Here is a 27139-nt window from a genome sequence, read left to right as displayed (position 1 = left end):
CTGGTAATATTTGGTTTTAATTCGGCTTTTATCGGGGTTTATTTTTTGTATTTCTGTATTTTTGTATTTTGTATTTTTTGTATTTTGTGTATACTATTTGTTTTTAATATGCTGTGAACCGCCCTGAGTCCTATGGGAGAAGGGCGGTATACAAATTAAATTATCTATCTATCTTATCTATCTTAGTAAAATGTGTATTCCCATTTTTCTCCCTTTTGCTTTTTTGTTTTCCTTCAAAATACTGTACTGTATATCCGGGGTCTCCAACCCCCAGTATGTGGACTGGCAGCAGTCCATGACATGCCAGAAACTCAGCCGTACAAACAAGCAAAGCCCCATCTGCAGGATGTAGGCAGAACACAAAACCACACCCCATCCAGTCCGTGGAAAAACCTTTCTCCAGGGAACCGGTCTCTGGTGCCCAAAGGTTGGGGTGGGCAATGCTGTATATTAAAGTTACAAATGATTATTGGCAATCTTGTGTCAGTTGGGAGAGTTACCACCATACTTGTAAACAATTGAATACAAAATTTGGGTTTCCGTCAAGAATTTTTAAGTGTGAACCTTATATCTGTTCTTTCAGTTAACACCAGTTGGAACCACCATCTTCACTGGATTCTCTGGGAACAAAGGCGCCACAGATATAGATGATGGACCCAATGGCCAGATAGAGTATGTCATCCAATACAATCCCAGCGATCCAGTATGTGAAATTTTATTTTCAGTAAATATTGTTGGAAGAAATTTTTTTTTAAAAGCAAACTAAATATACATATTTTATTCCTTTATTAATTTAAATGTATATTGAAATGTTTAAGTAACGTATTTTTAACTCAGGTTTTGTTTGACTACTGTGAATGGAACAAAGCAATATTCTTAAAAGAGATTTTATGGTGGTGGTAGTTTTTTGAGTCAGTTCTGGCTCCTGATGACTACATAAACAAATCTCTTTGCTTATAATCATGAAGTCAGCATATTGAATCCAGTGAATGTAACAAGTTTTATTTGCACTTTGTAAAGAATATTGGCAAAATAATAGACTGTTCAGAATGGTTTTCCCAATAAGATTGAGCTATATGAAACAATCTTTCTGTCTATGATATATGGATTTATTTCTAATGGGGCTCTTTCAAAGCCAGATGACTTTAGTTTAGATGGTGAGTAGAAAACCATAGGAACTTGAGTTATCAAATGTCAGTTATTCATGAAGATAGATACCTACCTCATAGGATCCTTGTGGCCAGAGGGATCTCAAAATATGTTAATATTTTTCTACCTGTCCTGTTAGCAGGAGCTGTGTACCTGGGTCCCAGCCAAAAGAGATTTTTACCTGTTGGAATTCAGAAGGACAACCTTCTCTGCCATGGCCAGTCTTCAAATTTGACACAAATAAAATAAAAATAAAAAATAAATCTGGGACCTTGATAGTAATGATGAGACTATTTTATGATCAGCTTGAGTATTTATGAATGTCCTTGGCTCCTATTTTAATACTATTCCTGTTTTTAATTTTTTTTTCTATTCTAACTGTTAACTGCTCACTTGTCATGTATATAAATTAATTAATTGATGAAAGAAAGAAAGAAAGAAAGAAAGAAGGAAGGAAGGAAGGAAGGAAGGAAGGAAGGAAGGAAGGAAGGAAGGAAGGAAGGAAGGAAGGAAGGAATTCTACTGTAGTCAAACTAGAATGCAATTTTAATGAAGAGTTAAATGTATATCTGGGTAGACCAGTCAGGTCCACTACAAAGTTTGAATGATGCCCTCTCTCTTTATTTAGTGACCACAATTTGTTCCAGCAAAATGGTCATTATGTGAAATGGTTGCTAACAAACCATGTGACAGAGAGAGAGAGAGAGGGGGGGAGAGAGAGAGAGAGACTACGAAGATCACTGGGTGCTGCTGTTTCATTCAGATGAAATCTCTTGTACAGCAATGCCAGCATTACTCTCACTCCAGCATGCATTTTTGTCAGGTGTGAAAATCTGGGTATGCACGCCCAAATGTTCATGCAGTTCATGCATTGGTTGAAAATTGATTTTCTGTTTATTACCTTCGTATTTGCGAACAGTTGATAACTGATGCCGTTAAAAAGGAGCAGCTGTATTTGGTAACCTGTGAGCTCCAGAAAGTTCATAGCCTTTGCTCTATAAATCTTGATTTCTTCCAGAAAAGACCTATTGTCACAGTTATTGGGGGGAAAAAAGATCAATGGGATAAGGATTGATACTTCTTCAGATTTTGGAAACATTAAAATTTCAATGAAGAAAGGGCCATGGTTTTATTTATGTTGTATCAGATTGGGAGAATCTACAGCTGAATTAGTAAAAAGTGTACACCCATCAAGATCGCTTACATCAGGCCAAAAATATTTTTGAGGTCCTAACTGTACAGGGGACTACTGTTCGTGATCTAATATATGTTTCTTTCTACTCACAGTCTTTCATTAAGCACCAATGTTTAGTGACATGTTTCTACATCACTAAAGATCCTTGCAATTTTTCAAGTTACATTGTGCAGGGATGGAGTGACCAATATATTAAATTCAAATAAATTAAATTAAATACGTTAAATACATGGAAAAAAGATGTAATTTACATGTCTCACTTTTAACCTATCAGCACTACAGTATACAATAATCATAATGATATTAAAGTTAGGCTGTGTGAACAGGCTTTATTTCTCCAACAGTTAGCTATTATTATCAATTTGCATTAGGTCACTGTAGACCTCTTTCTTTGATTTATTTCTGTTTGTATCTAATATGAAGTGTTTTTGTTACTCACTTATAGTTGAAAGTAAAAGCTTGGTTGTATTTTGTCTTGTGATCTTTGAGAATGAAGTTTTATTTCACTGGAATGAAATTAAGCGTTATCATTGTCCTTCCTTTTAAAAAATTGCTAAGTACAGTTTTAACACCAAACATGTTTTAGATGTAATCAAAGTTCTGGATTTTCTTTTTTAAAGAAATTCACCAGTTTATGTCGATGAAAACTAGATAATTCAAAGTTAAAAGTAGAATGTGTGCAATAATGTACATTTTTTTGTAGTTAGAGGCATTGTCATTAATTGCCACTGGTCACTGGTCTTAAATTGTTAACTCATCATTTCCTAAAATTCTTTATCCATCCTTCCCCCCCTCCTCCTTTTTTTTTTCTTTTGCAGACATCAAATAGGACTTTTGACATCCCTCTGACATTGTCTGGAGCAATAGTTTTGCGTGAGAGATTAAATTATGAAGAAAAGTCGCGTTATTTTGTCATTGTCCAAGCAAATGTGAGCATGATGTTTTTGGGGTGTTTATTATGTATATGATTGCTTTGGAAGAAAACTTGAAAATATTTAGATGTTTTATCTTGTCATGTCTGCAAGGAAGTAACACATTATTTCTCAAATTTCCCATTGAATTTTGCAAGGGTTGAATATTAGTTTAGACATCGAAATGAAGAGCTCACAGAGTTTTGTCCAAATTAGAAAGACATTAAGAGGTAATAAATATGCTGATGATGCTCAATTGTTTATCTCAGCTCTTTGATGACCAAATGATACTCTCTATGTTCTATTCAAGTATCTGGAAGCTGTGGAGGAATAGGATTCAGCAAAATCCCAGTTTTGTGTGCCCGTTGTGTCTTGTATCAAGCTTAGCTTGCTGTCACTCATGCTTTAATCCATCTCTGTACTGCAACACATTCTGCCTGGGGTTTCTCTTGAAAATATCTGGAAACTATAATAGGTAGCTAAGGGCACAGTGTATAATATCACTATTTGCAGACTGAATTAACTCCCAATAGACTTCTAAATCCAGTTTTCAAGGTGTTGATTATCATCTATAAAGCCCTGCCTGGAATAGGAGAAACTTATTTTCAGGACCACTTTTCTCCTATTTCATCTGCCAGTCCTCATGCTTTAGTAGGATGGACATATTTTAGTCCTTCCTTGAAGCAATGTCATCTGAAGGCACCTAGGAAATGTGCCTTTTCCGTTACAGCACCCAGTCCCTGGAATAACCTCTTTAATATATAGTTGGCTCTCACCCTGTTGGTCTATGGAAAGATCATAAAAACCTATGGCTTTCCTTGGGCATTGGGGCCCAGATGATTGAAGCTACCATCAGGAAGATATAAAGCAAATTTGAGTTGATGATTGCCTATTAATTGCTATTGTTGTGATTTTAGCCATAATTGCTTTGTTGTTTGCTTACTTGATTGTTTGCTTATTGCATGCTTTTCAAAGTTTGAGTAGGGTGGCCATATACATTTTTTAATAAATAAATATTTCAGATCTCTGAGTGATGAGATAGCACTTCCATGTCTGAGGATCAGCCTAATGCTTTTGTTGTAGCACTGTCTTTCAGATATTATTTCAGTGTATACATAACATGCATGCATACCTATCCTTTTTCAGTAGAAAGCATAAAAAGAGAGAAATAAACAGTAAGCCAAATAAAGGAGAGACATTAAATAAGAAAGAAAAGCTAAAGCATAGTCAAAACTATTTTATATCAATACTATGACTATTCTTCTCCATAATTTTCTATTATTGCTTGGACCAAGTCAATACACTATTTTAAAAAATTGCCTTCTCACTTTATTATTTGTGAGGATTTCATCAATTCCATTGATGCAATACAATCATTTTTACTTTTGCACACACCAATAAATAACCTAAATGATATCTATTCATAGTTTTTGACAATATATTTTCATCCTCTCATTCAAAATAAAAATTCACAACATTGCATGCATTCATGAACTCTGCTGCACAGAAAGTAATAACACCTATTTTATCTTCCTCTTTTTCTTAGTTTTACTGATATAGAAGAGACCTATTTTATTTATTTAATTTTATTTGTGTTCTTTACCATTTATTCCTTTTACATTCCAAATTATAATCTTCTATATGACAGGGCATCATAGATATTGACTTCTACCCAGCTTTACTCAGCTGAGGCTTTTACATAACACTTTTTAGTAGACAGAAGCAGCACAAAATAGAAGATAAATGAAATATATGCAACCTAAGATCTTTAATCTAGTAGCTATCATAGTTACCTGCATCCCACTAGGTGCTGGCAGTTTATTGAGACATACTCAGAGTACCAGGAAAGTACATATATAAAAAAATAACATGCATGTAATTCCAATATGGGTTGTCTTTCTGACATAAATGGTAATAATAATTTTGTGTGACTTTAATGTCATTTGCCTGTATTATTCAGCTTTGAGGTAGAAGCTTTGGAAGACATTTTACCTAATTAGGTCCAGTTGCATATACATATATACATGAGAATTAATTATGCTAAAAATTCGACTCTTGGGTATAGTCATAGTAAAAAAAGATAAAAACCGAGCACCAAGAGGAATGAAATTTAAAAGTTTAAAAATTTAATAAGCCGAGCTTTCGTCAGAGCCGTCTGACATCATCAGGGCGTTAAAACAGCAATCTGGGAGAAACCCTTATAAAGTGTCAATCGCCTGCATCCGGCTTCTGCTACGCGTCACCGGACCCAGCTGCTCCTGCCGTGCTAGAGGCAAGGTGCCTACTCTAGTGTAAGGGGTCCCTTTAAGTGTTTTGACGGCTTCCTCTGCTCCCGTCCTTTCTTCTCCCTTCTCTCACTGCTCAGACGTGCAGTTTCCTTTCCCCCCATAGGGGCTGTCTCCGGTCCTCCATCCTCCCCCCTCTCCCTCTCTCTCTCCCCCCCACCCCCTCCCTTTCCCCTGCTCTCTCTCCTCCCTCTCTCTCCCCCCTTCCCCCTTCCCTCTCCCTCCATCCACCTCTCTCTCTCTCCCTTCTTCTGATCCTCGCTCTCAACGGGCCGTGTATGCGTAGCATCCAAGCTCCCTAACCCTCGTGCTTCGGCGCTCCACCCCCTCCTCTGTCGGCAACCGTCTGGTTCAACCTTAAAATAGCCACGGTGATCCCGACAGTCTAACTCCGGTCCCGGCTCCATCCCCCTCCTACTTTCCGGGCACTCCATATGCCCCCCACCCTTCCCCACCCCAGGAACCTCCTGCTCCTTCCTAGCCCTCCATTCCCCACCTCCCCGAGCATCCTTACATTCCCTCTGCTGGGGATCTTGTTCCCTTCCCCAGTGGACACAGGTCACTCCTCTCCCTCCCGCCGCCAAGGGGGTTAATTGGGACGGGTGTTGGTCCGTGGGGTGAGTCAGTGCTGCTCCTGAGGGGCGGGGGGAGGTGGGAGGGGGTTGCCGTTGTCGTGTCCCAAGCCTCATGCGTTCATCGTTGTTTTTCGGGGGATCCTGTTGCTTGTTCAGGCGGGACCGCGTCATCATGGCGTGCGTGCTCCGTCCTGCATTCCAGGGGATTTCCCTTGGGGGTTTCAGGTCCGTTACCGGTACTGCCTGTCGGCAGGGGGGAAGGCCTTCTATCTGAGCGTGCGGGGCATCTCCCACTTCCTGCTCCTGACGGGGCTGTCCATCGTGTCCTGTCCTCCTCCGACGCCCCAGGGGGTGATTCATGCACCACGCTTTAAGTGTCCGCTGCGCCGGGCACATCTCCATGTGGCGGTTGATGGATTCTTCCTCCGTAAACCATGCCTCCTTCAACAGCCAGCCCCCTTTAGTATTATCCTTTGCCAGGACCTGAACCTGGTCGAAATCAAAGCGGTGGCCACTTTCAGCCATATGAGACCAGACCTGCGAGCGCTGTTCCCCCCTTCTTACCGCCAACTTGTGTTCGTGTATGCGGGTCCCCAACCGTTTGGACGTCTCCCCCACATAATTGTGTGGGCAGTCCATGCATCTAATCCGATATACCACCGCTGATCTTTCAGTGATGGGGAGTTGGTCCTTGGGTGCATAAGTTTGGTCCGTAAGGTCTGGTCAGGTCTATGGGCCACCTTGATGTTATACGGGGCAAGAAGTCTGGCTGTGGCCTCGGAGACATTATGGATGTACGGAAGGGTGACGCGCCTGGGCCGCTCCTGGGATTGCTCCTCGGAATTCCATCGGGATCCAGTCACCTTGCAATGCCGTCTCACAAAGTTTAAAGGGTATCCGTTCAACCGGAAGACACGGTGCAAATACCTGGTCTCCTCCATTCTAGACCCCACTGTGCTGCAGTGTGAACGGACATGCCCAAACAGCGTCTTGACACACCCAATTTTATGGACTACCGGATGATTACTATCATAGTGGAGGATGCGGTCCGTGTGCGTGGGTTTGCGATAGACCCTGGTGTTGACCGATCCATCTGGCAGTCGTTGCACAAAGACATCCAGAAATGCTATCACGCCCCGGACCTCATCCTCCATCGTGAACTCAATATCGGTATAAACCGAGTTGAGGATATCCATAAAGTTGGCCTTGTCATTCTGTTTGACGACCACAAACGTGTCGTCCACGTACCTAGCCCAAAATTTGGGTCAGTACTGGGACATAGCTATACGCTCCAACTGCTGGAGAACCGCTTCAGCTATCACGCTGGATATGGGGAAACCCATAGGGGTGCCCTTTATTTGCTCGTAGACAACCCCTTGAAAGGTGAAGTATGTGGTTAAACAGAACTCAGTAAGTCTCAACAGATCTTCTACTCGCAGTGAGTCACGGCCACCGGTGCCTTCACGTGCCCTCAGCTGTTCCCCAAGGACCTCCATAGCGAGATCCCGTGGTATGGAGGTGAAGAGCGAGGTGACATCAAATGACACCATAACCTCGTCTTCTTCCATCCTGAGCGTGCGGATCTTACCCAAAAACTCCTCTGCGGACCTATCGGTGGTGGGATTATCCTCCACCAGATATGAGATGCGTTCACTCAGGCACTTTGCCAACCCTGACATGGGGGTGTCTCTAAAAGAGACAATGGGGCGGAGTGGGGTGCCCTCCTTATGGATCTTAGGGAGTCCATAGAACCTAGGGAGGGCTGAGTCTTTAGGTCGCATTCTCTTGAGGGCATTGTCATCTACCCTTCCAGTATGCTTAAGGTTGTTGAGAAACTTATTGACCCTGTTAACCATAACTGTCATGGGGTCCTTACTAATTACCCTATAGGCGGTAGTATCCTCAAGGAGATGTAATGCCTTGGCCACATACAGGGTCCTGTCCATTACCACCGTGGCCCTACCCTTGTCAGCCGGCAATATTATAATAGATCTATCTCTTCTCAGCTGATCCAGGGCCACCAGCTCCTCTCTGGACAGGGCCTGATGACGCCTATGTTGCATAAGTAAACCCGTCACCTGTTGTTTGATGGTGTTTCTGGTATCCTCCCCCATGCCCCCGCGATATATGGCGGGCTCTAGCGCTGCTATAAAGTCCAGCAGTTGTGCATCCATAAGATTATGTCCCACGTCACGCTGCAGCAGGGTGAGCTGAGAATGTGACAACATTTTAGAAGACAAGTTATGCACTAGTTTATCCATGAACTTGTTACAGTGTAGCTTCCGTAGCTCGTTTACCTTACCCTGGAGGCGCATGCTGGTTGACTGGCTAGCCTTCTTCGTCGTAGACCGGATGTACTGGTCAAGTGCCTGGAAGTGCTGCGTGGATAATCCCAAACCACAATGCTCATGGTGGTGGTGGGCCCACGTTTCCAATGCCCCTGCTCTCCTGTGCTGATCGTTTACAAGAGCCCAGAGTGTGTGGCGTTGGTACTGTTTGAGTGCCTGTCTGCACTCTGCCGAGTCCAAAACAGGTCTCTTCTCCAAGGATTTAGGTAGAAGGTCCTCACGCATGCAAGTGTGGAGAAAGGTTAACTTGCGGTAGCAAGCCGAGACGCGAAGCTCGAGTTTCTCCCAGCGTCTAGCTGAGAGCAAGACTGCTCTATCGTAATGAGAATTAATTATGCTAAAAATTCGACTCTTGGGTATAGTCATAGTAAAAAAGATAAAAACTGAGCACCAAGAGGAATGAAATTTAAAAGTTTAAAAATTTAATAAGCTGAGCTTTCGTCAGAACCGTCTGACATCATCAGGGCGTTAAAACAGCAATCTGGGAGAAACCCTTATAAAGTGTCAATCGCCTGCATCCGGCTTCTGCTACGCGTCACCGGACCCAGCTGCTCCTGCCGTGCTAGAGGCAAGGTGCCTACTCTAGTGTAAGGGGTCCCTTTAAGTGTTTTGACGGCTTCCTCTGCTCCCATCCTCCAGGTGGGCGGAACCCTTTCCATCCCCCCCGTCCGGAGCGTGCCGATTCCTTTCTTCTCCCTTCTCTCACCGTTCAGACGTGCAGTTTCCTTTCCCCCCATAGGGGCTGTCTCCAGTCCTCCATCCTCCCCCCTCCCTCTCTCTCTCCCCCCCACCCCCTCCCTTTCCCCTGCTCTCTCTCCTCCCTCTCTCTCCCCCCTTCCCCCTTCCCTCTCCCTCCATCCACCTGTCTCTCTCTCCCTTCTTCTGATCCATCAACCGCCANCTCCTCCCTCTCTCTCCCCCCTTCCCCCTTCCCTCTCCCTCCCTCCACCTCTCTCTCTCTCCCTTCTTCTGATCCATCAACCGCCACATGGAGATGTGCCCGGCGCAGCGGACACTTAGAGCGTGTGCATGAATCACCCCCTGGGGCATCGGAGGAGGACAGGACATGATGGACAGCCCCGTCAGGAGCAGGAAGTGGGAGATGCCCCGCATGCTCGGATAGAAGGCCTTCCCCCCTGCCGACAGGCGGTACCGGTAACGGACCTGAAACCCCCAAGGGAAATCCCCTGGAATGCGGGACGGAGCACGCACGCCATGATGACGCGGTCCCGCCTGAACAAGCAACAGGATCCCCTGAAAAACAATGATGAATGCATGAGGCTTGGGACACGGCAACGGCAACCCCCTCCCCCCTCCCCTCGCCCTTCAGGAGCAGTACTGACTCACCCCACAGACCAACAGCCGTCCCAATTAACCCCCTTGGCGGTGGGAGGGAGAGGAGTGACCCGTGTCCGCTGGGGAAGGGAATGAGATCCCCAGCAGAGGGAATGTAAGGATGCTCGGGGAGGTGGGGAATGGAGGGCTAGGAAGGAGCAGGAGGTTCCTGGGGTGGGGAAGGGTGGGGGGGCAGAGACAGAGTGCTCAGAAAGTAGGAGGGGGATGGAGCCGGGACCGGAGTTAGACTGTCGGGATCACCGTGGCTATTTTAAGGTTGAACCGGACGGTTGCCGACAGAGGAGGGGGTGGAGCGCCGAAGCGCGAGGGTTAGGGAGCTTGGATGCTACGCATACATGGCCCGTTGAGAGCGAGGATCAGAAGAAGGGAGAGAGAGAGAGGTGGATGGAGGGAGAGGGAAGGGGGAAGGGGGGAGAGAGAGGGAGGAGAGAGAGCAGAGGAAAGGGAGGGGGTGCGGGGGAGAGAGAGAGGGAGAGGGGGGAGGATGGAGGACTGGAGACAGCCCCTATGGGGGGAAAGGAAACTGCATGTCTGAGCGGTGAGAGAAGGGAGAAGAAAGGAATTGGCACGCTCCGGACGGGGGGGATGGAAAGGGTTCCGCCCACCTGGAGGACGGGAGCAGAGGAAGCCGTCAAAACACTTAAAGGGACCCCTTACACTAGAGTAGGCACCTTGCCTCTAGCACGGCAGGAGCAGCTGGGTCCGGTGACGCCTAGCAGAAGCCAGATGCAGGTGATTGACACTTTATAAGGGTTTCTCCCAGATTGCTGTTTTAACGCCCTGATGATGTCAGGCGGTTCTGACGAAAGCTCGGCTTATTAAATTTTTAAACTTTTAAATTTCATTCCTCTTGGTGCTCGGTTTTTATCTTTTTTACATATATACATATACATATACACAGGGCTTTTTTTTGTCATAGAACGCCCAGAACGGAGTTCCAGCACCTTTTTTGGATGGAACCTTGTAGGGTAGGCAAGGCGGGTTGTATGACATGTGTGAGTTCCGGCACCTTTTTTTTTTCTTCAAAAAAAGCACTGCATATACATATACATATGCATATACGTATACATATACATATTATAGGAAACAATTTATAACACATTATATAATAAAATAAGTTACTTTATTATAGGTCCAGACCAGCAACATAAAGTGCAGATTTAGAATAAGTAACTATTTATAGATGATAAGTAAATCTACAATAATCATTATACAGTATAGCAAAACTATGAAGTCAATTAATAATTGCATTGGGCCAAGTCTTAAACCTTCCTAGTCCCGGAAAAATAGCATTTTTCCCAAATCAGATGTTTAGTTTACAAGCAGAGCTAGTATGTATTCCCCTCATTTCTGAATTGCACAGATTACCTTCAAGGTACTTAAACTGCAGAAAGGTTGATCCATCTTTGTAGAATTCCTACTCTCATGTTTGTTAATTAAAATATATGAATTATCAAGAAACAGATTCTGGCTAAATATTCTAGAGCAATTCAACAAAGCAACTCATTATGAATGTGAGCAGCAACTGGACAACATCTATAAAGTATAACTTAATTAGAATTCCTGCTTTGAGCAGCAGGTAGAATTGATGGTCTAAATCTGAGGTGGGGAACGATGATGGGGAATGATGGCCCCTTTATGACTTGTGGACTCTAACTCACAGAATTCCTGGGAGTTGAAGTTCACAAATCATAAAGGGGGCACCATTCCCCACCCCTGGTGTAAATGGCCTTTTTTGACACCCCAGGGCTCAGATTCTTTGCTGCCAAACGTCTGCTGCAGAAGTTCCAATGATCTGAATAGTTTCTTCTAAGACTATAGTTACAATTTACTTAACTCAAACTCAGCCCTCCCTTCCTCTTTTCCCCTTTACTAGATATGACACAGTAAGGAAAGGGAATGAGATGGGAAAGAGAGAATGCTAAGGGAGGATGAGGTGTGATCAGAATATTACTGATTGGAATCATAAGGAGCTTCTGCCAGGCCTGAATATGTACTGCTATTTCTACTTCTGTCCATAGTTTCAGATTAATTTGCAATGGTGCTGTCATTTCCTGCTCCTCTGCTGTTAACCTATATACTGTAAGCATGTGTGTTGCTGCTGCTTAATTGTCTTCCATCTAGCTTAATGCTTGTGAAATTCGTGTGCCCTTGGAGAATTTCATTTATCATATAGCTGATACCTCCTAGAATAAGCAGTTTGCTTCCATCTGAGTGTAGCCAGTTGGAGATTTTAAACTTTCTCCAGTTTTCTTCTTTTTATTTTTCTATTGATTCAAGAGAAACTGACAGAAAGTAGGAATGGTACATATGGATGTCTTCCATTAATCTGAATGCCCCTCTTCAATTGTTCAATTACCATGAATAAAGCTGTAACTGTCATTCTGAAATACTCTATAATTGTTACTTTATAACAATACATGTAATAATATTTCATTACAGTTCTTTAGTCATAAGATTAAAAACAGAAATAGTAAATTTAAAATTAAGAAACTCTGCAGTATGATAATCTTCCTACAAACTTTAGTTGGCATACCATATGTATTGGTCTGAGTTCATTTTTCCTGCAGAGTACTTAATCTTTTATGTTTGAAAAGCAACAGAATTGACTAATTCTTCTTTCAGAAAGCAGAATAGATGGAGCATGTTTATCAGGGCTGACTGATAAATGATTCAATAATTAAAACCATAGAAAGTTTGTAGAAAGAAAGGGGATTAAACTCACTTGTAGTTCTGTGAAGAAAACAATACTTATTGCCCCTAAATTTACAAAAAGAAATTTTAATCACAAAGTCTTTTTTATTTGTGCCTATCCTCAAATATTTCAGGGGAGAGGGAAGAAAACCCCTTTTCATTTTTGCAAGTTGTGTTTCGCACATGGCTGATAGTAGATTTCTTTGCTGTTGGATTAATTACAGTAGCTTTATTTCTCAGAGTTATTAAAGAATCACAAAAAGTTAGATTCTGCATTCAACATTCTCTGAGACACATTTGTATATTTGTGTTTGATGTCAGCTAACATCTCACAGAACTATTCAAGGAGTTGAATAACTTGGAACACCAGGAAAGGAGAAAGAGGCTTAATGGGAAAATGTAGAGAAGAGAAGAGATGAGGATCTTGAAATAAGTATATAATGAGAGAGATAGAAACAGACATATAACTAAAGTAATTGGGGAAAGTATATGTATGATATGATTGAGAAGAAAATTACTGACAGGAAGAAATAAAAATAAATCCAACTTGCCACCTGATTTAAGAAAAGAAAGTAAATCTTACATCCACGTTCTACTGCTATATGGTGCTATCTGGAGTCTGGCAGTTCATTACTTCTGTTCACAAGAACATCACAGGATTCAGTCTGAAATTGCATGTTATGAAATGATAAATAATTTTTTTACTGGTAGTCCTGAAACTATAACCACATTGGAGCCCAACATTTCTAGTTGTCAAATCAATGGTCCATTTGTCAAATCAATTGTTAAGTGAATTTTGCCTCATTTTATGACCTTTCTTTATGCCATAGTTGAATCGCGAATCATGCAGTCATGACTGACTTCTCTCATTGGATTTGCTTTTTGGAAGCCATCTGGGAAGGTTGCAAATAGTGATCACATAACACCAAGAAAGTGCAACTGTCATAATGACATGCCAGTGGCCAAGCATTTGAATTTTGATCATGTGACCATGGGGATGCAGAAATGGTCATAAGGGTGAACAGCAGTCATAAGTCACTTTTTTCAAAGTTGCTGTTGTAACTTTGAATAGTCAATAAGTGAATGGTTGCAAGTCAAGGACTACCTGTATTGAAAGACATCATTCTTTTTGAAGGAAATGCAAGAATAGGCTTTAAGCATTCTGTTTTCTACACAGGATCGAGCTCAAAATCTGGTGGAACGAAGAACAAGCACAGCCACCCTCACTGTTGATGTCCTTGATGGGGATGACCTTGGACCAATGTTCCTTCCATGTATATTAGTTTTTAACACTCGGGACTGCCGGCCACTCACTTATCAAGCTAGTTTGCCAGAACTCACTGACCCTGTAAGTACAAGCATGTTAATTGAATTCATTCATTCTGCATCTGTATTTAGTCATCACTAATTTTGCAGCACAAGCTTACAATAAGCAGACTCAACAGGGGCCAGCCATATATCCTGCTATGTCAGACACAGCCTCATTTTTGCAGCTGCATGCAAATTGCAAAGCCTGATTTATCAGACTCTTAGTGGATTCTTGTCAAGCTTCACTCCCAGACTGGCAATAAATCATACACCTCCAGACACTTAACCCTTAATTCAGCTCTCAGACTTGGCAAAAGTCTCCAGGTATGACTTGGTTAAATTGATGTCTTTATTGCACAGAAGAATGGAACCTCAAACATAACACTGGATTATTCACCTTACTATAAAAAAATTCTTATAAACATATACACTAGGTTATAACATTCCTGATTTTCTAAATTGACTGGTCACTTGATGGCTTGGGAGGTGATGTAATGGTATGTGGAAAAGACCTTGGGAGGCTGAGTAAAGAGATGCTAACTGATGAACAGATAAGAGACAGCCTAGCCCATGGCTGGATAGTGGGTAGAGCAAGAAAATCAGAAGAGACCCTCCTTAGTTTCTCAGGCTATAAAGGAGACAGAGAGAGAAATGTACTTTCTGACTTGCAAGATTAAGTCAATGTAATTTTATATAAAATAGAATTAGGTAATCTGATTATGTTACCTATCTAGTTTGCCAGTGAGACTGAGAGGTGATTGAAATATATTTAAATAGCAGCTTTCACTAGACTGGGAGTTGCTGATTTCTGCTTCTCCAGCTTTAGTAGTGATTCCTTAAGCCCATATAGTTAACATGACATAAAATACTAAGTATTTATTGGTCAGAGCCCTCCCTTTAACACACATCGAGGACACATTATCAAAATATGCATTAGTTAATAATCTCTGATATGGTTTATATGTTCTCCCCAAACTGATGAAAATGATATTAATAAAAATATATATCATGAACATAAATAAACCTTTGTAAACATGGTAAAAATTATAATAATTTATAAGCATTCTCATGTCATATTTTTATTTGCTTAATTTCCCTTTTACATTGACCCATTTATAAGATTTTTTGTATAAACAGTCTTTTCAGTTAAGAATAATATTACTTTGAATTGATCATAAATATTTCTTAAATGTAGCTTTTCAGAGTATTTTTACAGTGTAATATTTTTCAGTTGATTTTATCATTATCAGATTTAAAAGAAAAAAATACATATAGAATGTAATCATTTTTTCCCAGAAACATTAAAATAGCAATAGATTTGCAACATCATAATCAGAATAGAACTGGAAGGTACCTTGGAGGTCTTCTAGTACAGCCCCCTGCTCGAGCAGAAGTCCCTATACCATTTCAGACAAGTGACTGTCCAGTCTCTTCTTAAAAACCTTGAGTGATGAAGCACCCACAACGTCTGAAGGCAAGCTGTTCCACTGGTTAATTGTCCTCACTGTTGGGAAGTTTCTCCTTAATTCCAGATTGCTTCTCTCCTTGATTAATTTCCATCCATTGTTTCTTGTCTTGCCTTCTGGCATTTTGGAAAATAAGTTTGACCCCCTCTTCTTTTTAGCAGCCTCTCATATACTGGAATACTGCTATCATGGCTCCACTAGTCCTTCTTTTCTCTAGACTAGCCAAACCCAAATCCTGCAACTGTTCTTCATATGTTTTAGTCTCCAGGCCTTTAATCATCTTAGTTGCTCTTCTTTGCACTTTTTTCAAGGTCTCAACATCTTTATTGTAATGTGGTGACCAAAACGGGATGCAATATTCCAGATGTGGCCTTGCTAAGGCATTATAAAGCGGTACTAATACTTCACATGATTTTGATTCTATACCTCTGTTTATACAACCAAGGATTGTATTAGCTTTTTTGGCTGCTGCTGCACACTGCTGACTCATATTTAAGTGATCGTCCACTAGGACTCCAAGGTCCGTCTCCCAGTTACTGTTTTTGAGCCAGGTGTCGCCTAATCTGTACTTGGTTTTTCCTGCCCAGGTGTAAAACCTTGCTTTTCTCCACATTAAATATCATAAAAAGAATTAGACAGAGTGCATTATATTTATCTTTGGGACAATTAAGAGAGTTGGTATAACTTAACATTTTCCATTGAGAAAACTATTGTTGAAAGTATTGTCGTTCATGCCTAGAACTTTGTAATGGACTATGAGAATAACCATGGAAGACAAGAGGAAAATTTGCCATCCTGATAAGTGAAATCTGAGCCCAAAGGAGTAGAAGTTCAGAAAGCATCTCAGAAGCATTTCCCTAGTTTTCTGGGAAAGTAAAAGTGGGGAGGAGGAACATGCTTTCAGACTTGCAGGACAGATGTCAGCCCTTCAAGATAGTCCAGACAGGAAACCAAAATCACAATGCTTCTACTAATGCTTCCTTTATTATAAGGTTACAGTAAAAAAAATATTGCAAGACTGAAAGTATTTTCCCTCTGTTCTCCTGCTTTTACTTTCCGGAGAACTAGGGAGGGTCCCATGTTATTCCACCCCTAGCCTGCCTTCAGACTCAGATTTTGTTTATCAGACTGTTGACTGATAAACAATTAAGATTATTCCCACTTGGTGCTAAACGTGTTACTATGGCCATTTCCATATGTTGCTTGCTGGCTTCTTCCATGGTGATGTGGGAATGATAGAAAGATACTACAGCACTTTGATAGGTGAGAGAGGTCCCATCATTGGATAACTGTCTTTGCAAGAATAGGAAATGAACTGATAGCTGATTAGCTTGGCTTCTCATAATGTACTCAAGTTCTACGACCTCAATGGACTATAGGATTAGTTCATCTCATGCATATGGAAAGGACTCATCACCATTACCACCATCACTGTCTACTGATCAACTGGTTGAGGACCTTGCGATAGCCCTAGAAGTAATTTCTTGGATCTGTTGTTGCTATAATATAAATCATCCCCAAAGTGCCAATCCTGTAAAGGAAGCTTTCCTAGGATATAGAAAAGGTTGTATTATTTTTATCCTTTGTTAAAAATACATATGTGAACACATTCTAATTATAATAGATGTTTCTGTATTTTGAATCAGTAGGCTGGGAGGCTAACACCAAGGTTTGAATAATGTGAAGTGCTAAAAATGAAACAAATTCTTGAGGAACTTGTAATGGATTTTCTGGATGCCAATGCCAAAAAATTGGCATATTTAGAATGCCAATATTTTGTCTTCTTTTCCTGCCATAATGATGCTCGAATGGCTATCTAAATATAATGAGAACATCCATATTAATGATGTGGAATATTTGTGATGTGTTATATAGCTCAGTAACGGGGGGAAATAGTACTTTGCTTGCCTTCAACCAATAAACATTCTGATTCTAAGCAACAGACGCAGCATATCATACAAAGCTGTTACCTACCGAACATAGGGTTGAATATAGGGTTCGTTTCTTAATGAACACAAGCCTAAAACATAATTGCATAATTTAAAATCACAAAGACTGTGGAGTTTCATTTGTTTCAGAAATAAAGTATACATACATTCCAGCTGTGATGAAATGCCAACAGATCTTGGCAGCTCCAAAGAGGGTAGCAAGACAGTTAAAAGGAGGGAATGGGACCTTAAGAGATTCTGGAATCCAGGGGAGGAATAAACATGAAAACTGAAATTCAAAATAATTCCACCTGAATTACACTAGATATAAGTTGTATGGATGATTGCTTTGGTAGGTTTTCAAGATTCTGTTAAATTAACCTACTAGCAATGAAGATATTTCCAGAGATTTAAGTAGCTCATGTTCCCCAGGTTTTTCAGCCTTGGAAGTCTTGACATTATGGAAAGGTCAAGAGCTATCTATAATAAATTGTTTCTGTCTTATTTTCAATCTCATAATTATTCTTCATTATGGAGAGTTAGCAGATCTTTTGTTATTTTGTTAGCTCTTATTGTCTGCTCCTATGGCTCTGCTTAAAGTAATCCATTCCCAACTAGAGGGAGGACAGCCACAAGATTACTGGTCAACAGTAAGGAATATTGATATTCATGCTTTCGGTTATAAAGATAAGAGGAGAGGAGAGGAGATAACCTTTATTGTCATTTTTTTTACTGTGGGCACAACTGCATACATCAAAAATGAAATTTAGTTGCCCACTCTCAAAGTGAAACACATACATGACACACACCTAAACATACTATGTACAACATATGTATAGACCCACACCCCTACATATACACAGAGTTGTTAGATAAGCTTCAAGTTAGACTCTGATTGAGCAGGTCTTGGGCAGTCTTGTGATGTTATTTGGGCTAAGTTTAATTCTGTTACTTCTGATAAAGTGAACAAGTTCCTCCAAACTGTAAGTTCAGCCACCCATCTGCTAAAGGCTGCCCAGGAGGTGACTTCTGGATTGGTTTATAGTGTCTATGAAGATTCTCAGTCATCCAGGTCATGGTTGTCTCAAAGGCGCTTTTTGAAAAAGCAACTGATCTATGTTTTTTTTTTCTTGAAGAAGAAGATATTTTGCTTCTCCTCCAAGAAGCTTCATCGATTCTGACTGGATGGGGGCGGGGGGAGATGGAAGGATTAGTTCTGACATCTATATGATAGTATTGAGGGAGGAAACAGTTCCTGAAGCATTGAAAGTTTGGAAACAATTGTTTTTGCACTAAATATAATGCAGGGATTTTGTCAATAATTTCTGCAAATGTTCTCTTGGAGAAAATATAACTCATCAAGGTTCTGTATATATATATAAAAGAAAAGCTGGTTTGCTTCTAAGTTCTGTTGATCTTCATACAGCAAGCTTGATGTGTGTTTTACCACACACAAACTGTGTCTTGTTTGAGATGGACAACAATAGTGTAGTCATCATTGTATAAAAGATGGATTTGGAATATCTAAAATGAAAGTTCGAGGTTTTGATTGTCAGCCCGAGTACATCTTTTTCATGTATAATTATAGAATGCCCATATGCCAAACTCTTTGTGTTCCTTTATGAATAATGAAATGGTTGCTGTCTCTGCTAGCAATTCTTCCAACTGATATCTTTAGTCTTCTCTGGATTTATAGGGCTTGATGCTTAAATGTTGACAAGATGTGCAATAGAGATTTTACTGATATAACTGCAAGAGTAATTCTTGCAGAACCTTTCAGTGAAATGTTCTACACGCAGTGAGTCTAATAGGAATAATAGGATTATAGTGTCGGTTATTTGCAGATTGAGTCCATTGGCACTTGTTTCAGGATGTGCACATTTAAAAAAAATATTGATATGCCAAATCCCAAATCCCCCTTATGAAATATGTGTTCTGTAAATAATTAATGTTATTCAAATTAATGCAATTTGTTCTGATTCTGGGTTTTTTTTAAGCATCAGTAAGCTTGGTCAATTGTATGTGCACATATACCCGCACTCAGAAGAACTGAGCAAAACCAACTATTTACTCCAGACTTTCTAGACTGAAAGAGTCTAGAAAGAAATGATATGCTGATATATTTTCTGCACATTTATTTATTTTATTTAACATATGGCATCTACAGTCATTGATATACAACACTAATAAAACACATTATACATAAAACACAAATATAAGTTTAGAGTGTGTGAATAATACAATAAACAAGATAAAATATTAAATTAGGGTAAAACAGCCACAATATAGCTCCATAGAATCACAATAAGATAGAAGTTATAGTTCGATATCTAACTATATCTAACAGAAGTTAACCATCTAACTGCTTCTGGTGTGACATTTGGTGCACAGTTAACTTATTAGAATAAAATTTATGGTACATGGGCATACAGTAACACATTATGAGGGTTGAACAAAAAGTAACATCTCTAACATTGTAAGCCATTAACAGAGAGCAGTAGAGATACACCAAAAGTTCAAATATCTTCCTTATTATCTATTATTTCATCTCAGTTGGTAGGAAGAAAAGGTTACATTACTATTTTTCATGAAATGGAAACTACTACTCATCACTGTACTTTAAACAACATGCTATGGTTGAATTTTTGAATGCAAAAGGAATCCCTCCAATTGAAATCAACGGCCAAATGCAGGCCATTTATGGTGATGATGACTGTGTTGCTTTGACTACAGAGTGTCACTGGGCCAAAAAGAAATGTAAAGATGGTGAACTAGGAAGAGCTGATTTGTGTGGATGACCTGTGACAGCAATTAAAGTGCTTCACACAAGCAAGTTTGATGAACTTAATTAAGGACAGTTGGTGGATTACTCAAAGGGAAATTGACATCAAACTTGGCAAAAACATGTCAGTGAAAAACAGGAAGGCTTGTGCAAGATGGGATTCCTCACATGTTGATGGCGGACAAGAAAGCATCAAAAATTGGCATTTGCCAGCAACTGTTGTCCCATTGCAACAGCCAATGACACATGGTTCATTAGTATAACCCAGAAAAGAAGCATTGTCCATGGAATATCATCACAAAGCTTTGCCAGTTCAAAAAAGAAAATAAAAACCCAGGCTTTGACAGGAAAAGTCTCAGTTCTGGGCATATAAATGATGCTGTTTACATGGAATTCTTTGAATCTGGCATTATTGTCAACACAGATCATTTTATTCCAACATTCAAAACTTTCAAACAATAGTTGGTTCTGAAGCAGAACATGACAACACTCGATCCCACAGCATATAAGTACCGAAGGTGCAAATTGCAAAATGGAATTCACTGGCCTACTCCATACAGTCAAATCTTGATTCCATGCAACTTCTACCTTTTCTCCAAATTCAGAGAATACCCTGCGAGCATATATGTGTTAGATTCAAATGAAGAGGTGGCAAGGGCAGTCAGTATCTCATTAAAGAGCCACTTTGCAGAGTTCTTTTGTGACAGCTTTGAGAATTTGCTATCAAGACAATGGTCAAATAGAAAAAAAAACTTGAGTCCAGGGCAGAAATGTGGATTGAGAAAGCATCTCAACATCACTCTTCCTAGCTCTCATGAAGATGAATGGAAGCAAGGGAGAACCACATTCAAACTGGCAGGACTTGGTTACTGTAACTTTATAATAAAAGTAGTATTAGCATTCATAAATCTGGTTTCTTAAAGTGATCTACTTTAAAGGGCTGACAGGTGAAGACATTGCTTTTTATTCAGTCCTAGTAGATATTCTAAGTAAACCGTATGTTCATGGTAAGAAATTCTAACTGAAATTCCAAGGACTAGACTATTTCTGCAATGTTTTTGCAAACTAAAATGCAATAGCCACATTACATTCAGGTCAGTTGATCCTGTAAACATCTGTGTGTGTCTCCCAGCTCTGAACCACTTAAGGATTGAAAGAATCCTTTGCACATCAGGTTTATGGCTACTTACCTCCTGCTGAATCCAGTAATAATCCCATAAGAGAACAGCAGAAGACACACAGAGAGACAAAGGAATTTCATTTTTTCTAACATCCCATAGGTTCAAAACATATTTTTTTGATTGTGATAGTGAAGAAACTCTTCAGTTAATCTGGATTTGGAGATGAGAACAAAGGGTGCATTGCCAGGAAGAACAGCTTCTTTCATTTAAGATTTAAAAAATGCACTTCTGAAATATTTTTTTTCTTATTAGTCCAAAATGGCAAATTCCATCCACTTTGAAACATCATTTAAAATATTTCCATACTGTTGTTCCTTTGATCTTGAATGGATGCAGATTATTGGGTAAATGTATATGAGGTTATAGGTACCACACAATGATATAGTTGGGACATTCCTGAAGCACATTTTGGTGTCTTAATAAAGAAGCTGCATTGTTGCTGCCCTGCATGCATATAATATCCTTTTCCCTTCAAATATATGTTCTAAACTAGCAAGCTTCACTGGAACCAAAATAAATTCCAAGACAATAACTTCTACTCTAATCATTTTTGACCATTTCAAAAAAGATGAGATCAAGTAAAGCAATGTTTGCATGCATATGACAGTAACTGTAAAATATAACTATTCGTTTTTAATATAGCTGCTTAGCTGTGGAGCTACAGATTTGTCTATCTCTTCACTGCATAGAGAATAATTGTAAAGCCCCAAACTGCAAAGTCTTCTCTGATCTCTGTGGTTATAGGTCAAGAATATATAGATCTTCACTTTTTGTAAAAGGCTTCACTTTTTGTAAAGGATTCCATCGTTCCATTATAGTAGCAGTTCAAATGTTTTGCAGTCCTTTTGCTCTATGAAAGTCTTTCTGGCTCTCCTTCACTAGGAGAATCAAATTTTAATCTTAGTAACATGTTACTAACATGATAGTTCCACTTACTTTCCAGATACCTCTGGCACCAAACATTCAATCTATCTACCCAAAGATTATGAACTGCATCTGCTATAGGACATTGTCCTACCCTTTTGCATTTTGCAAGCAATTTTGCAGTTGTCTGAATTCTATCTTCTGGTAGGACATATCAAGCCATCCTGTTCCTACTCAGACTTGTGCAATATTTAGCATTGTTGGCCATCTGCTGTGATTGACATCCTAATAAGACCCTTATACACGCTTTGGAGGTTCTAAGTCCAGGCTTTTGTATTACGATACATTGGAGCACCAATGAGATGATTTGTTTGGATTTCCATTTTATTGTTTATCAGTTTGTGATTTGGGCTTTCTTTTGTTGTTATTGTTGATTAGATTTTGTTTAATTTTCTGTAAGTTCCTAAGAGTTACTTTAGTTTAGTTGGGCAGCCATACAAATGTTTTAAATAAATTTCTGTTTCTTATCACTGCTGCCTTTGATTACACTTTGAAAATATAATATCAATGAAGAACAATCATGACTGGACACAAATGGAGATTTAAAGCAAAAGGGCTGGTATGATATTGGAAAGATGTTAATGGACCCATTAAGCCATAATACCTATATATGGCACCAAGATTTCCTATCCTTTCTGTCATGTGTTTGATATTGATTTTTGTCTTTGTATTGCTGGTTCCACCCTTCTGAACCCACCTTTTATTTGTAGCCAGTTCCTTTCGTTTAATTCTAATTAATAGGAAGCTCATTATTCCATTCTTTGTCATTTTAAGATTTTGCTATGCTCTCCCTAGCAACAAAGTGTTAGGGCAGATGATAACAATGTAGAAAGGCAAAATTAGGCTTCAGATATAGAAGATAAAGATAACACTTTGTCTCAATTTATCTATGCCTTTTTAATGAGTTCTTTTGAATTCAGAGTTTAAGTTATTCAAGTACAGTATTTAGAAATGTACAGCAATCCAATCTTTTCAGAGTGTTTCTTCAAAATGGAGCCCAGATGTACAACATTTCATCAGACATTATTTAGGAGAATGCTAAATTTGAGAACATAAAAATGATATTACTTTTTTATTACATTTAGAAGGCTGATCAATTCTACAATGACCCAAAGTAGAGTACAGTAGAAAAAACTAATTAAATTAAAATACAAATATCTGGAAGAGTATTTCTCAACCTTGGCAACTTTAAGCTGTGTGGACTACAATTTCAACAATGCAGTCTGGGGAATTCTGTAAGTTGAAGTCCACACAGCTTAAAGTTGCCAAAGTTATGAAACACTGATCCGGAAGAAAAACATGTTACACCTGCAAGACTCAAATTGTGGGAAAGTGCCCTGTTTTAAGAGTTCTCTTAAATATGAACAAGGCAGGAACCAGTCATGGGGCAGATGCTGCAACAGGGAAAGGAAACTTCCTAGGTCCCATAGATGACATTGCTTAATGATGGGACTTGAGATAGGCCAAGTCTATGTGCTCATACATGTCAGACGAAACCACAGAAGATTGAGTCATTATATAAATCTAAACAGTCCTTTAGTTACCAGGCTTTAGATAACTAGGCTTAAGGGTTGGGTGTCGTATTCATGCCCCACTAAATATTTGTTGAGGACAAGACTTTACAACATAGCTCATCTTGTTGTCCTGCGGCCAGTGAACCAGCCCCAGGTCATTAGTTGTTCTATAGCCAGAATCTCCGCAGCACACTTGCCATCACATGCAATGACTAAGCCATGAGAGGGATGCATTCTACAGATACTCCTCAGTCTTCTGAGAATTCAGTCTGCTGAATTCATGTCAAGAGTGCCTCCTGTAGCTTTGCTTGTACTGCAACCTGTGCACTGTCCCTACTTACTCCTGCAACACAGCGAACTTGTTTTCTGGAACATAGCAGACAATCTAAATTGGGAAACAGGAACCAAATGGCAAACTGTCATTACCAAGACCTAGTTCATAAATCATTTTTGTTCCTTTTCAACGGCTCCCATTATGAGCAGTAAATCATACTAGTTCCAAACTGGTGTATGTAATATACTTAATCCTGAAATATCTAAATGGAATCTTTTAACCCCATAACTCTCCGAAATGCACCCAAGAATGTTGACCATAAGTGAAAACATGCACCTATAGATTTCTTTTTCAGCCAGTGAATAGCAAACTCTGGGTAGATGTTCTATCTTGTCAGCAGAGTTTCTTTGCATCGATGTAGGATTCTTCCACCACACACTGAATTGCTTTTAATTGCTCTTTGAGTGGTTTCTAGAATGCTCTTGAACTCTAACATCTGAGGGGCTGCCACAAAGAAGTGGGGATCAGCCTATTCTCAAAAGCACCTGAAAGCAGGACAAGAAGCAATGGATGGAAATTAGTCAAGGAGAGAACCAATCTAGAACTAAGGAGAAATTTCCCAACAGTTAAAACAATCAGTGGAGTGGCTTGCCTTCAGAAGTTGTGGGTGCCCAAACACTGGAGGTTTTTTAAAAAATAGATTGGATAACCATTTGTCGAAAATAATATAGAGTCTCCTACTTGAGGAGGGGGTTGGTCCTGCTCAACTCTGTTATACTGTTATGCCTACTGAATCCTACAAAAACTCTGTTGTTCAATATTTGTCATGGACTCTGAAACAAAAACCTAGTTAAAACGTTATATAAAAATGTTTTCTTAAGTAAAGGAATTAATTTTGATTTTTCCCCCCTTAATATGTTGGCTCTTTATCATTAGAACCAAAAACATCTTCAGGGGAAAAATGGTATGAATACAAAATGAAGGGGAAAGTTCAATCTTTAACAAATTTGAAACAAGATGTGCCAGGTAGTAGATATTTCGATTTAATAAAAATGGTATGAGTATATTAATGGTGTTTTAATGGTATGTGTGATTCTGAAGTCTCAAAGCAGAAACACTCCATTATGTGGTAGCTGAAGTTTAAAGTTTTATATGCTATTTTATGTGTTGATATTTTTGTTCAAGTCTCACTCACTCACTCTCTCTCTTTATTTTTTTAACCTTTTGATCCATTGTCTGTTCTCCATGTGCAATCTCCTGATAACTGTGTTCTTAAGAAAATGTCACCAAGAACAACTGAAGTGAAAGCTAGAAATTATGAAGATGTGAATTTACAGATAATTAATTTTTATATGCATGGGACTGCATAAAGAATGAAAAGGCTAATTAAAAGAAATTGGCACTAATGTTAATGTGGAAAGCCATGAAGCTTAGAGGATGGGTTGGTTATCTTTTTCTCTTAGCAGATGGGCAAATATTTCCATAATATAAAATGCTTTCAGCTGGTGAAGAGCCTGGGCTATAGTTTGGCCTCATCCATGATATTTTCCCCCCTAATCAGGGTAGATTTACATCAGCATTACTATAGAAGCGTATTTATAAATAGAAGCAAAAAATAGAAGCATCATGAGAATAAGCACTTTGAAATTATAATCATTTCAGTAGGGGAAATATCAAGGGGAAACAAATCTATCACTCCCCCATTTATCTCCTTGCCCCTTATCTTTTATTGAGGGTACCTTAATTTTCCACAAAAAAACTTTGAGAATTCAGAGGTCTTCAGAGAGAACTCCACCTTCCTGTTCTATTGACTAAAGCAAGACCTGATTGTTATGTTTGCTCATAGATCTTGTCAGGGCTTTTTTTCTCATAGAATGCCCAGAATGGAGTTCCGGCACCTTTTTTGGATGGAACCTTGTAGGGTAGGCAAGGCGGGTTGTATGACGTGTGTGAGTTCCGGCACCTTTTTTTTTTTTTTTTTAGAAAAAAAGCACTGGATCTTGTATTTGCTTCTAATGCTGAATTCAGTCCTAGCATGCTAGAAACATTGTAGTCAACTAGGTCATCAGAACCAAAGGCAAACCAATCAACCCCCCCAAAAAAGAACATATAACTTATGTACATCTGTACATATATCTGACATTGCTTTTACATCCCTAGTAAAGAGATGTAAAGGCAAGATTCATAGATGTAAACAGGGGAGCTTTGTATGTGGAATTGGGGCTGTGGAAACAAGGCCTGACACTGAAAGGAATGGAAGTGGGAGTTTTTCACAGACTTTGAACATTTATGTTCTATGTAATCAAAATCATGAATGAAGACTGAAAGCCTTCTTTAACTCCAGTGTTTATGCATTGCAGGTTGCTGAAGTTCCCATATATATAATATTTCTATCATTCCTCATTTTTGTTTTTTTCTCTACATTCCATATTGTCAATGATAACCAGATACTAGTGGTAGAACAGTTTTCCAAATTCTAGGGTCTCAAAGCAATTGTAGACTAAATTACAAGAAGCAATTAGTCATTTTAGACAAAAGAAAAACAATATTTTTAGATTATCATCCTATACCTATATAACATTATATACATTCTGTATATAGGATTTATTTCCGGTTAAGTCTTTTATTGCAGCTCTAACAGTGAACAATATGTAAAATAGTAAAAACAGAGAATAAATTGTGCATTTAAAAATCTATATCCAAAAGTTGGTACATTGCATTTTGGGCTAGAGGTTATATTCCACAAGCTTCAGAATATCAAGAAAATCTTCATATAATAAGAACTCCTCCTTACTTTATGTTACCACTCTGGAATCAAAAAATTTTCATGCTTAGAAGTTTGGGCATGTCTGTGTATATTTATATATACATAATTTATTTCTTAAGAGTTATCTCCAATGAAACTAGTATGTGGATTACACTCCTGCCTATAGATTTTCCCGGAACAACCACCATGTAATATTCCCAGGATTTATCAGATATCAGTACCTATTTGCAATTTTTCACTTATTAAAATTGAATTATTCCACAGAATATTTTTAATATAATGAAATGCCTCAAAAGTCTTTTCTGAAGAAATAACACTTAAGGGAAATCAGAAGATGGGGAACAGAAGGGAAAATGAATGTGTTCTGTTATTTTGATTTAATTTTACACAGAGACACACATACAGAGAGAGAGAGAGAGAGAGAGAGAGAGAGAGAGAGAGAGAGAGAGAGAGAGAGAGAGAGAGAGAGAGAGAGAGAGAGA

At 39.4% G+C, this 27139-nt stretch overlaps 1 protein-coding gene across 1 annotated transcript in view; it reads left to right on the top strand.

Annotated features, from left to right (window-relative positions):
- Window positions 1-27139, top strand: part of PCDH15 (protocadherin related 15) — a gene marked incomplete at its 3' end in the record, with an annotated part of 345211 nt that overhangs the window by 94763 nt on the left and 223309 nt on the right. Inside the window, exons 4-6 of the mRNA XM_015820330.2 lie at window positions 584-703; window positions 3163-3273; window positions 13691-13861. Coding sequence (XP_015675816.2) covers window positions 584-703; window positions 3163-3273; window positions 13691-13861 — 402 coding nt within the window. The remainder of the gene's footprint in view (window positions 1-583; window positions 704-3162; window positions 3274-13690; window positions 13862-27139) is intronic.

The sequence above is a fragment of the Protobothrops mucrosquamatus genome, unplaced genomic scaffold (genome assembly GCF_001527695.2).
Source record: "Protobothrops mucrosquamatus isolate PMUCROS unplaced genomic scaffold, P.Mucros_1.0 scaffold1121, whole genome shotgun sequence".
Classification (NCBI taxonomy): Eukaryota; Metazoa; Chordata; class Lepidosauria; order Squamata; family Viperidae; genus Protobothrops; species Protobothrops mucrosquamatus.
Note: the sequence above shows the minus strand (reverse complement) of the source record. Positions and strands in the feature narration are given on the sequence as shown.